General features: G+C 32.6%; 3 protein-coding genes across 6 annotated transcripts; 1 reads left to right on the top strand and 2 right to left on the bottom strand.

The window, feature by feature from the left end:
• Positions 1-381: 381 nt before the first annotated feature.
• Positions 382-7,071, bottom strand: LOC106134963 (uncharacterized). Of its 4 annotated transcripts, XM_060946738.1 has the most exons (11): positions 6,388-7,071; positions 5,779-5,833; positions 5,130-5,488; positions 4,974-5,045; positions 4,229-4,300; positions 3,491-3,515; positions 3,183-3,315; positions 2,911-3,072; positions 2,378-2,546; positions 1,772-1,869; positions 382-1,394 (listed from the first exon to the last, which is right to left on the bottom strand). In XM_060946738.1, exons 2-11 carry the CDS (start codon positions 5,811-5,813, stop codon positions 1,191-1,193), a joined length of 1,329 nt encoding a protein of 442 aa, XP_060802721.1. In that variant the 5' UTR covers positions 5,814-5,833; positions 6,388-7,071; the 3' UTR covers positions 382-1,190. The 4 variants fall into 4 exon arrangements, with proteins under 4 accessions (XP_060802721.1, XP_060802723.1, XP_060802722.1 ...); XM_060946740.1 differs by lacking the exon at positions 6,388-7,071 and having other exon boundaries at positions 4,229-4,288; positions 5,779-6,360; XM_060946739.1 differs by lacking the exon at positions 6,388-7,071 and having other exon boundaries at positions 4,974-5,033; positions 5,779-6,359.
• Positions 6,412-9,375, top strand: LOC106134937 (N-alpha-acetyltransferase 11). Its single transcript, XM_060946742.1, has 5 exons — positions 6,412-6,525; positions 7,071-7,229; positions 7,679-7,844; positions 8,139-8,287; positions 9,094-9,375. The coding sequence occupies exons 1-5, from the start codon at positions 6,457-6,459 to the stop codon at positions 9,325-9,327; spliced, it is 777 nt and encodes a 258-aa protein (XP_060802725.1). The 5' UTR covers positions 6,412-6,456; the 3' UTR covers positions 9,328-9,375.
• A 1,198-nt stretch (positions 9,376-10,573) lies between these two features.
• LOC106134980 (uncharacterized) lies at positions 10,574-11,460 on the bottom strand. The gene has a single exon (XM_013335133.2). It carries the CDS (start codon positions 11,291-11,293, stop codon positions 10,649-10,651), a length of 645 nt encoding a protein of 214 aa, XP_013190587.2. The 5' UTR covers positions 11,294-11,460; the 3' UTR covers positions 10,574-10,648.
• Positions 11,461-12,567: the final 1,107 nt, after the last annotated feature.

The following is a 12,567-nucleotide window of genomic DNA, read 5'->3' as shown; positions in this document are numbered from 1 at the left end:
TTTTATTAGCAACACAAACATGACTGACCAACGGGGCTATACAACGTTGATTTGATATGCATTAAAATCAGATTAAGACGAAAGAAATGCCAAATTGTCCTTAAAAACTGAAGGAATTCCATAATGAGTTACTTTTACTATTAACCAAGTTTTATATAAAAAGACGTAGGTATCAAGACTTATTACAGTACTTAAAGAAATGGACTTCTTTATTGAAAAGACAGGAATGTAAGATAATAAATACATTTTACTTTATCAACGTTAGTAGCCCCTCAGACTTATAGCAATGTGTGCTCAATTACCAATATTTATGACATCATCTAATTTGTGGCTTACCATTACTATGTATGTATGTACGTACCTATTTAATGTATTTTAAACTAGTTAGGTAGATGTAGTATGATATCAATGTAAAAAGCATGTTGTACAATAGCGATGTGTAATATAATATATTCGTAGATGTTGTAGTTTAGTTAGGTATAGATGAATTGTACAAATGCATATTAAAAATATTAATTTTAATATTGAAATGTAATTTAATCATCTTGTAAAAGCGCAATCAATTAAAATATACAAATTTTCGTATCTAATCCTAGTGTATTATTTTCATTTTATTCCTTTTGAAGGTAAAAAACTAAAATCTTTTCTATAGTTCTGCCACATTATAATAATTATAATATCACATTCATTAAATGCTTATTACTTTTAAGTTGGGAGGACTGTGTACTTGGAGTCGGTAAGAAGGTATAATATATATAGGGGATATAATATATAGAAGATATAGGGAATCAAAAAACTTAAACGAAGATTTCACAGATTGGAGCATATTATACAACATCGTCTGTCGCGCGTTTCCCCAGGCATAACACCTAGCCTGGCGGAAGATCTTCCCTTTGTGGTCGACCCCGATCATCGCTCCCGCTACATAGATAAGTTTAATACTTGTTTAACATTTATTTCTTAATTTCATTTTGAAAATTCAAAAGAAAATCTTACTCTGTTGTTGTCGGGCATCAGCTCTTTTTCATTTGAGCTACGATTCCTTATTCAATTAAATTCTTACAATAACTGTAGACGTGGAATAACATTTGCATATCTATCAATTTTCGTTCGACGCTTCGAACCGTAGTAACAGAGTTTCGCACGTCAGATGCATCAAATATACCTACTGCATTTCACTTTCAATATCTTCAAGTATGATACTTTTTAAGGTAGGATTGCGCCCGGATTTCCTCTGCAGTGTATTCCAAAGCGGGGTGGTCAGCGCCTAGTTGCGTTTCGGCCGCGATAGTTTGTAGCCTCGCGGAGCGCAACCGCAGCGCCCTCTCTATTGCGTTAGTTTCGCGAGCTTTAGCTTCGTCTTCGATCGCATTTTCTATTATTTTCCTTTTCAACTGAAGAGAAGGAAAAATATAAAGCATGTATGAAAATATATAACAAAATATTATACACACATAAAATGATAACGCCTGTTTCCCAACAAGTAGGCAAATGGGTACTATACTTAAAGTTATGGGAAAAAGCAACAAAAGCATAGTCCTACTATCGGCAAGTTTATTGGGAATACCCAGTATGTAGTTCTACTAGTAAGCATTTTTGGTACGATGTTTAATGTGACCTTTGCATCTTTTCATCAATTCTTAATTACTGGAAGATATCCGCCCTAGGAATAAATCCTCCCTTGTGCATAGTATGAAAATGTTTTTGTTATACTATGCACTTCTACAAATTTGTTTTGTACAATAACGTATTTGAAAACAAACAAACTTACTTTGGCGTTCTCGATTTTGTGACTCAACAGTTCCATTTTCAATTTCACCACATCTTTGTTCTCGAAAGGGTTGTATGCGTCGATATTAATTGATGAGCCTGAAATATAGTTCAAATCAAAGTTTTCTGAAATTCGTTTATGTGCAGTGTAGGTCTCAACTGGTAGGTAGATGGAGATTTAAGGATTATATAAGTATTGATTATATAATTTTTTAGAAATATATATTTTGATTAATCTAATTAGAACATATCAGCAACAGGCTTCTTTAAAAAATTCATCATTCTAGCATTCACATGTTTCGTCAAAAAAAAATTGATTTAAGATGAAGCTTAGTTAGAAAATTGATATATTGCTAAACCTAAAGGAGAATCAAAATTTTTTAATAAATTTAAAGTACTTATATAATATTAAAAAGACTGAAAGGCCATGTACAACTATGATGAAATTGAAATTCAAATAGTGACAGATGGTTAGCCCATCGCCTAAAAGAGGAATTCCATGTTTGTAAGCCTATCCCTATCCTTAGTCGCCTTTTTCTATGGCAAAGATATGGAGTTCTATTCATAAGTTCCGGAAACCACAATTATAACAAGATAAGCATATTACCTAGCCCAGAATCACTGCCAATTAATACAGTGCTAAGTGGATCCGAGTCAACTTTATGGCCAATGTCCATCTTTTCAAAGTCTTTATTCTCAAAATTATCATCACTATCAGCATTATTCATGGGATCTGAATCAATTTCCTCTTCAAATGATGGCTCGCGTTTTATTCGCTGAAAAACAGTAATTTATTAAAATTTCAGTCACTTCAACTCAGTCCGGAATTAAATGGATCACTACAGGATGTTGTCAGGTTAGCCAAGTAGGTAACAACTTAAGACAGAAGGTCCCTTAAGGCGCAATTCACACCGAGATGGAAGCGCAGCACAGAGCAGTTTCAATGTCAACCAGCGCGAGCGGCCGCTGGATATATCCTGCCTCCCACCCTCTCGCTCCAGTGCATCCATCCCAGTGTGAATTGAGCCTAAGTAGACTGAATAAATAAATAACGACTTCCAATTACATTGATCTTGCAACTTTTTACGGTAGAAAACTTGCGTTGCGAGTCTTCGTTTTTTTAATGGGATTACTACTCACTGGAACAGCACTTATATCTTCATTTAATATTTTGACATGTTGCGTTTCTTTGAAATGTTTCGTCGCATTCTTACTAGAACTCCTCCTCATATTAAAGAATTTTGTATGTAAATTCTTTCTGCTTCTTTTATGAGGACTCCTTTTATTGAACTCTTCTGTGATCTGAAATAGAAGTATAATTGTTTTTGCTTTAGATTTAATTGAAAAGTTATCAAAAAAGACAACTTGCTTAAAATCTTGATGGCCTGCTAAAACTTTTTTAAAACACTTACCCTGGACCATGCAAGATTCTTCATCTGAATATCTTTTTTTGTGCAGCCCTTGAAGAAAACATATTTCCTTTCAGCTTTCACACATTGCAGTAGTATTTTGATCTCTTGTGATGAGAAATTAGAAGATCTATTTCTGTGGACAATGAATTTATACATTAATTAATTAATTCATACACATGTATATAAAAATATCCTTATTTATTACAGGGTTGATTCTGATACATGAACTGATGAACAAAAAATGGTCATTGCATTTAATAATTATGTATTTGGTTTAACAAAAGATTTTATAAAATAAAAATATTTACCTGGTATTGATATCAAGAACCTTTTCTGAAAACATAAACATAACATGAAATTATTATTTGCATTGCCAGTAAACCTCACACATAATATTTAAAATATACATAATATAGTAAATTTATTTGAATCACATCAGAAGTCATGGCGGGCCACTAATTAAAATTAATTTCTGTGTTATGTGAAAAAATTAAACATGTTTTCTAAGATTAAAAACTATCTTGAAACAAAATCATTCATTAAGTAATTTTAAATTTCATTTAGTAATTTTGTTGTTACAAAGTTATGAAGGTCTGCCTAAACTTGTGAAGTGGTAGTGACCTATCATCAAGTAACATACACACATATAATCACGTTTTTGTCTCTTAAGCGGTAGACAGAGCCAACAGTTTTGAAAAGAATGAAAATCCATATTTAGCTTAATGTATGGCTTAATGATGGAAGTGAGATTCAAATGGTGATGATGATCGTCATCATCAAAAAAGATGAATAGGATCAAAAAAAGATACTAACTCAATGAGACGTAAGTATCATTGAGTTAGTATCCTTTAACATAAGTCTAGAACTTCATTATATTAAATTATTTATTTTATTCAAGTAATGATAATAAATATACATATGACAGATATGGATGAATCAACATGAACTGATAATAACAATAGCTAGTCCCAAAGTAAGTTTTGAGAAAGTGCAAGATATAAACTCAACTATAGGTACCTATTATTTGTTGTCTTTTTTTAACTTACCAATGGATTCTTCAGGCTCTTTATCAATGCTGTTATTGTCATCATCTTGATGTTCTTTATCTGAAATATAATCTTTTTCAGTTGTGGCGACTTCACTCACATCACGCACACCATCAGCCAATCATAGTTAGAAAATGACGCGCTCAACCAATAGTTGCTATTGGAGTCTATGACGGACACTTCTTGCGAATATTCAAATCCATTGGGATAGAAAAAAACCGTTTCGTAGGAGATTTTATTGTTGTATTAGTGCATTGAGGCACTGCACAACATTTATAGGAACTCATTTTAATAATTTTCACACATATGACGTGGCACAAGTTAAATAAAACAAGATAAAATCAAAACTATTCGCAACATCAACAAGCTCTGTATGATATTTATGCGAAATCTACGTCACTGCATGCCGTCGTCGCCATATTGTGAAAGTCGCGTTTTAGCGGCATATTTTAATATTGTATTTTCTATTTCGATTTTTTAATAAATTAGCTAAAATAAAGACAGAAAAGTATTTTTTTAGGGCTCCTTATAAACAAATAAATACCCCAAGATAGTTTTTAGAACTTTGTCAAATATTCTATTAAGCAATTATAATTAAAATACATATGACAAATATGGATGAATATGACAAATATGGATGAATCGATGATGAACTGATAACAACAATAGCTAGCCCCAAAGTAAGTTATGAGATAGTGTAAGACATTAACTCAATAATACCTACTAATTGTTTTTTGTAACTTACCAAGGGCTTCTTCAGGCTCTTTATCAATGCTGCTATTGTCATTATCTTGATGTTCTCTTTCTGAAATATAATCTTTATCAGTTGTGGCGACTTCACTAGGTTCTATCACAATAATAAGTAATAGGTGTTAATTCTACTGATTAAGTTTTGGTTTACCTCTTGAATCCTCTTCGAAATCAGAATGTGTGATATCCTCATTTTTATTATTATTGCCAAAGAGAATGCTAAACATTTGGCTATTAAACTCATCATCTTGATTCACATCGAGCAAGTTTTTAGTCTGCTTTCTTGTACTACTAGCAAGATTGGTCCATTTTCTTCTTAGTACATCACTAGTTCTCATAATCTCAAATCCACGAGTGTTAAACTCTGTAGCAATTTTTTCCCAAATTCGATCTTTTGCTTTATTTGCAATGTTGTTACTTGATTTATTCAGAATTACCGCTTTGTACTTCTCAATTAGGTCTAGAAGCACTTTCACTTCTTCTTTGTTAAACACAGGACTTCTATATCGGCTGGAAAAATGCAATTTATGTTAATATTGTTTTTTCACTCAACAGTCCAGTCCACTGAATGACACATCAAAATAGAAGTCTAATATCCCACTGAGAACAGAGCTCTTGGTTTTTTATATTTAATATTAAATTAGTCATTTGTCTTCTATCTTACCTGATAGTAGGTGATGATGAAGACAATTATGTTACATACCTATCGAAGAGATACCCATTTATTCTACTTTTGAATTAATAAAGCTTAATATCTAATAGGTGCAAATGTGGCTGCGATTTAAGAAATTGAAACTTACGGTTTCACATTAGTCATTTCTTCATCTTCTTCCATGATACACAATGCTGTCCTGTCTGTATAAAAATAAATTGGTTTGTGAAATAACCAGAGAAAGGAAGAATAGTTCGATTTTCACAATTGAATAGGAATGAAAGGCTTTGCAAAGCTTCTTGTGGGTTTCATAATTAGTATTTTCAACGTTTCCTTTCTATTCTGTTATTAAAATTCTCGTTTTTTTACTAGATTTGAGAAGTCAGACTTTGCGTGTTTCGAGTTAAAAGATTTGTTTGACTCCAATTCATGAAATTTTTCTTCACCCTGTGATTGATTCGGTTGATTTCTTATTATTTTCTTAATTTAGTGTTATGTTGTTTCTTTTTTAAGTTTTGTACGCAAACTAAACTAAATAGAGATAGGTTTTATGTTTGTTTTGTAATTTGTTCGTTTTTTTTCTGTAAATCAGTATTGCCACTTGTGTTGTCGATGGATAGTCAGTATCGATAGACTATCGATAGTTCATTAGATTATCTGTGAAATAATCGTTTGGATAAAACATCACATTTGTCCTAATAGGCTTGTCAGTTTGTTTAACATACATGCTTACAGACCACTTTGCGAGTGTACATACCATATTTATCGCACAGCTTCGATTGCCAGTCATTTCTTGCTGCTGTTCTAATTAAAAACAAAGAAAAAGATGAACAAAAGTCGTCCGTCAACAGCGCTGTCAACCGTCTGTCAAATGTCAAAAAATTGGGGTTATAAAGTTACGTATCTTGATAGGTATTTTTCTTTTTATTGTGAAGAATTTCTTGCATAGAATATCTGAACTGAAGCCAATGTACGTAATTTATTAGTACTTTAAATATGTTTTTGATGTAGAAGTTAATTGATACAAGATTTTTATAAACACATGTTAAATATGTGATTAAAAAAATCAAACAAAATGGCGCTGTAAATAACACGCGTTGTAAACATTCGTAGTTCGTACTCTCCGGGTAGAGGTGTATTGTGACTTATATAGTTCGACTGTTAGTTATAAAGATAATTATTGTGTTCTGGTAAAGTGAATGCATTTATTTCGTGTGTATATGAGTATTACCTATTAACATATGTGTAGTGAGACATGAAGGAAGTAATATTAGCTTTTTTTACAGTAATAGGTAGTGTTATTGTAGTTGTACTGTTTGTGTTGTTTTGTAAGTAGTCCATTTCGCTGGTAATTACTAACCGTTATCTGCAAATACGTTTGATACATCAATGAACAACAAAGCAGTATAGTATCTGTTCATTATGCTTTCTTTGTTCTAGGTTGGTACATATTTTGGAAGCTTTGCTTATCTAAATTCCGTTTTGTTCGTGAGCTCTTGGGTGGGATGTCAGATACCCCACCCGCATCAGAAACAAGACAGCCAAGTAGAACCAAGAAATCAAGAAGGGATTAAAGTAAAGTGTAACAAGTACACACAAGTAAGTGGAAAATTAAATAACAGCTCCTTAATTTGTGGGAAGCTATAGCAAATCAGAAACACTATAAGTAGTCTTTAAGTAAATACATAAACAATCTTAACACCTTCATGTTAATGTTGAAAATAAATTTTTAAGATAATCCATATCTATGACAAGAAAATGAATGAATCATACCTACTTAAGTATTAGTATCCATCCCATAACACAAATCTGGTCCTTACTTTGGGCCTTATGTCACCTGTGTCTTACCTGGATCATATAGTACATCAGTTGACTCACTCTAAACTTACTGCTCATTGGTAGGTACAATATGAACCCTGTTAGACATCACAATTTTAAAATAATATGGAATGTTTATATTGGTTATTATGATTATGAAGAATAAAACATTTCACAACAACTTCTGTCTTATTATATTTGTAGTTAATATTTATTTATTATTTCCACAGATCAAAATGAACATAAGGTGTGCACGGCCAAGTGACTTGATGAACATGCAGCATTGCAATTTGCTTTGCTTGCCCGAAAATTATCAGATGAAATATTATTTCTACCATGGGCTCTCTTGGCCTCAACTCAGCTATGTGGCTGAAGATGAGAAAGGTCATATTGTAGGTATGTAAAAAATCATATTTTCAGCATAGGTAGTTAGTTAATAGTATCAATAGATAGATAATACATAAACTGCTTAATCATCCATACTATTATTATAAATTGAAAACCACTGAACTAATTTCCATGAAATTTTTCATTCACATAGTATGGCATGAGGCATGTTATGTCTGTCCATATTCTATGTATACATTATTTTGCGGAGATTAGTTCAGTGATTTTGATGTGACACACAAACACATTTTCACAATTAGTCTGGATAATTTACTACTAAAAATTTGTTTTCCTTGTTTGCAGGTTATGTATTGGCTAAAATGGAGGAAGATGGTGAGGACAACCGTCACGGGCACATTACTTCTCTAGCAGTGAAGCGCTCTCATCGCCGCTTGGGGCTGGCACAAAAACTTATGAACCAAGCTTCACTTGCTATGGTGGAATGCTTCCAGGTCATTATTTTTTAAAATGAAATAGTTTCTTAGGAAGTGTATTTTAAATTCATGGTACTGAAGCTGTGAACAGCTTAGCAAAAAATAATATATACTACCTTTTACCCATATCTTCGCCCGCGCGAATATAGTGCCACTTAAAAAGAAAACAGGTTTTTTGCTAATACCACGGTAACTAGGATTTACCAAGATGAATTGTAAACTATGTAGGTACTTTTCCAGACTCCTTTATAAATATTATGAAAGATTTCAAGAACATTAGTTCTTTAGATAAAACATGCAGAGGTAACAAACAAACTTACTTTCGCATTTATATAAATGTCAGGATTCAAAATTAAGTTTGTTTGTTCATATACATCAATGAAATTTTATTTGCCGTGTGGTTCCCGGCACCAATACAAAAAAGAATGGGACCACTCTTTCCCATGGATGTCGTAAAAGGCGACTAAGGGATAGGCTTACATACTTGGGATTCTTTTTTAGGCGATGGGCTAGCAACCTGTTACTATTTCAATTCTATCTTAAAGCCAAATAGCTGAACGTGGCCTATCAATCTTTACAAGACTTGGCTCTGTCTACCCCGCAAGGGATATAGATGTGATTATATGTATGTATGTAAATTTTATTTGCAATCTTTTTCCAACATCACAGCTTTCCAGAACAATCACAAAACTCCACTTTGAAGTTCTCTATGAGGCTGGCATAGTCACACATTAAGCTCTTTAATAAATAGAAAAAAAAAGAAAGAATTTAACCAAATATTAGAAGAGAATTTTACTTTTAACAACGGTTAACTTTTTTTATAGGCTAAATATGTCTCCCTGCATGTAAGGAAAAGCAACAGAGCTGCACTCAATCTTTACACAAATTCCCTCGGCTTTAAAATCCTTGAGATTGAACCTAAGTACTATGCTGATGGGGAAGATGCTTACTCTATGATGCGAGATTTGAGTGCTTTCAGTACAGATTCCAAGACTGATAGCCAACCTACTGAAAACCTAGAAATCAAAACAGAGTCTGCAGTTATATCACAATGTTAGAGGACATACAAGTGTATAAAATGATTTAATAAATAATTTGGAAAGTTATGTTTGGTGTTTCATTTCCTAAGCTTTTTTGATGACATGACACTTATTCTTTCTGTAATCTTGACATTGTTCACTTCAAAGTGCACTCACATGGTGCAGCATGTAACTGATTAATTTGTTTTGTAAAGAGTTGGCAAAGTGTTTTTGGCTGTTGCATTTATAATCTAGAAATTGCTGCACTCCTTGGTTGTTGGTTGCTTTTCAGAAAAATAAGAGTAATTTAAGAGTTGTTCATCTTTGATGTTGTCAAGGTTGTTTGTGTCATTTTGTTAAAACTTACACATAGTAAAACAAATCTCGTTTATTTACAACACATTAAATGAAATAGTTGTAAATGATAAACTTTTAGGAGACAAAAGGTAGAAATACGTACCTAATTTGACTTAAGTGTAATTTTATAATAATGCTATAATTAATGGCTGATCAGGAGGAAATATATTTTATTCTACACTTTTTAGAATCTTTATATTTAAGCAAATAAAGATTCTATTCTATTCCTATGTATAATGTGTAAACAGTCTCTTAGAAGTTTGAAAGACCATGTTAAGCTTTGGGACGAAATTATAAAGTAATATGATGAAATATAAAATAATAGTAATATGATGAAGTTATAATCACATAAAAAATATTTATATATGATTGAGGAATATTTATGATATTATAAATGTATAAGCCTTTATTTAGATTATCATTCCAATTCTTCAAACTTCAGTATCTACTTTGCATGTATTCTTTTGATAAATCTGTTTGCTTGTCAGCAAAAGTCTCTTCCAATTTTTATAATTCCTGTCTATTCCATAGTCCAATCTATATACATACATACCATTATGCCTGTCTCCCAGATTTGAAATTTTGAGAAAATCAGTCCAGTAGTTTTTGAGTTTATTCATTACAAACATACAAATCTTTTTAATATTAGTGTGGATGTGGATAAAATATAGTATCAATATCCTCAAAATACAATAATAATAACCCTTTATTGTCCCTGCGCAATAAAGGATAATAACATACTTTGCGGCTAGTGCAATATCTGATGTGTATTTAACATGAATATATATATTCACATCTATATCCCTTGAGGGGTAGACAAAGCCATGAAAAGTATATATGACAAGTTTACTTTTGACACAAAATAGTTTAAGTTCCATGTTGTCATGCTTATTTTGTATTAAAAATTGATTAAAAATATAAAGAACAGTTTAAATTCATATGAATAATTGTATTGTTAATAATAAATTTATACAAACATAAATAACCAAATTTTACATAGGTACTAAGTTTCTTCCTCATCATCATCATACAGATGATTTAACTTTAGTTCTGCTTGCTTCTCCTTTGTTTCTGCGCCTTCTTGGGATGACCTTATTGCTTTATTTTTCTTTTCTTTCTTTTGTGAAACTCCTACAACATATTCTGGCATGATAATTTTATTGTTTTTAAACACTCTTTTCTCATCTTGTATAGGGGAAAGCTTTTTGACTGCTGACGACACGCGAAAAGTAGGTTTTTTGAAGACAGTATCGCCATCATCGTCATGATCCATTTTAGACTTTTCTGCTTCTTGTTCCTCCATTTGGCGAATCAAGGCTAGAGCAGTCGCAGTATTTGTCGCATCCGACATTTGATCAGGCGTTACATCTGCTAGTGAATAGTAAACATATTTCTTTGGATTTTTGACATGATCCGGGACTGTCCTTGCTCGAAGGCATTCGCGTATGTTAGCATCCTGTTTCTTGAATATACTTTCTTTGCCTCTAAACTGTTTCATTTCATGTTTTAGGCGTTTATAGGTTCTTCTATCAATCACACCGTAATCAGGAGCATCTGTTACTTTATTCGTTTTGGAAAAACTATGTTGTTCTTCAGCATCTTTCAGGAGGTTGAAAAGATTCTTTTGTCTTTCGTGAAAAGAAGACATAGTTGATTTACGCTGTAATCCAATCTATCCTTCGTACTTATCGGTATTAACTATTAAAAGAGAAAAGCGTTACTTAGTTTACATTTACCATGTGTAAAACAATTTTAGCAAACAAAATATTTCCACTCAACTCCACAGTTCCATCCATTCCACTCCACATCAAACAAAATAAATGTTAATGTTTGACAATGACATGATCATGCATGACATAGCTCTCGGCTCAATGACAAAGACAGTTCGAAGTGCACATATGCAAAGAAAAAATTATTCAAACAGCCTTAAATCGTCAGGCAGGATCAGAGCGAGATTCGTCATACTAATAATAATTATGGTCGAGATAATAATTCTCCTTTCATATTGTGACATTGTGCCGCTTTCCAGCCCGGGAGGCCTATTAAAGCGTGCGTACGCGCCCCTGATCTTCACCTTTGTACTATCAGCATTCACCAAATTAAGCAGCTTGCTATCCTCTACTGACTACTTGTTAGCTCTAGTGTCTATAACTTAACCTACGACCTCCCAGAAGGCTAAAGAAAATTTTAAACATTAGCGACAAAATATACAGATAGCTAAAACAAATAAAATAATAAAAAATCACCCACAACCTCGTTTGACTTGTAAAACTAGTCCAAATAAAGTTTGTCTTTATTATATCAATTATTTTTAATTTATACCAACATTATTAAAAGATGAATTTGCAGTTTGTTTATATATCGGTGGGTGGGGGTTAGTGTAAGTTTTACTAGATCAAACGCATCGAGCAAGTAAACGCGAATTTGTATGGAATTGCATTACTGCCATCGCATTACCTGATGGCGCTGGCTGATCTAAAACTCGCACTAACGTCTAACCCTCTGATTGAGTTAAGAGGTTTGAGTTTGACAATTTAATATTTTTTTCACAACCCGCAAAGTAGACACCTACGCGAGGTCTACGTTTGTGGCGAACGGTTTTTTTCTACGCTAAATTGTTTAGTTGGAATGTGGCGAACGGTTTAAAAAGTACTGTATTGTCTTTTATTTTTAGAGTAAGTATTCGGACAACTGGCCGTAAAGACTGCTCGGTTTGTATCAGGCTCAGGCACATACCATATTATAGGATAAAAATTGAGATTAACCTTAGGCAATCTAGCTTAGGTACGTGACCTTTCTGTCTTTTCGAAAATGTTGGCTGTAATGGATGAAGAAATGATATAAGTATGTTTCTATATCTAAACAAAGCAAATGAACCGAAATCAAACTGTAAAATGTAGGTTCTGTCTTAAGAACAGAAGT

The sequence above is a fragment of the Amyelois transitella genome, chromosome 11 (genome assembly GCF_032362555.1).
Source record: "Amyelois transitella isolate CPQ chromosome 11, ilAmyTran1.1, whole genome shotgun sequence".
Classification (NCBI taxonomy): domain Eukaryota; kingdom Metazoa; phylum Arthropoda; class Insecta; order Lepidoptera; family Pyralidae; genus Amyelois; species Amyelois transitella.
The sequence above is the reverse complement of the archived record's forward strand: the minus strand, read 5'-3'. Positions and strand labels throughout refer to the sequence as shown.

Bases quoted from the DNA above. Each gene is read 5' to 3' on its own strand.
- LOC106134980 (XM_013335133.2), bottom strand. From the start codon at position 11,293: ATGTCTTCTTTTCACGAAAGACAAAAGAATCTTTTCAACCTCCTGAAA.
- LOC106134937 (XM_060946742.1), top strand. From the start codon at position 6,457: ATGAACAAAAGTCGTCCGTCAACAGCGCTGTCAACCGTCTGTCAAATG. The intron at 7,230-7,678 runs GTAAGTGGAAAA...TTATTTCCACAG, and splicing joins AGTGTAACAAGTACACACAA to ATCAAAATGAACATAAGGTG. The intron at 7,845-8,138 runs GTATGTAAAAAA...CCTTGTTTGCAG, and splicing joins TGAGAAAGGTCATATTGTAG to GTTATGTATTGGCTAAAATG.
- LOC106134963 (XM_060946738.1), bottom strand. From the start codon at position 5,813: ATGGAAGAAGATGAAGAAATGACTAATGTGAAACC. The intron at 5,489-5,778 runs GTAAGTTTCAAT...GCATTTTTCCAG, and splicing joins GAAATGACTAATGTGAAACC to CCGATATAGAAGTCCTGTGT. The intron at 4,301-4,973 runs GTAAGTTACAAA...CAACTGAAAAAG, and splicing joins AGAGCCTGAAGAAGCCCTTG to ATTATATTTCAGATAAAGAA.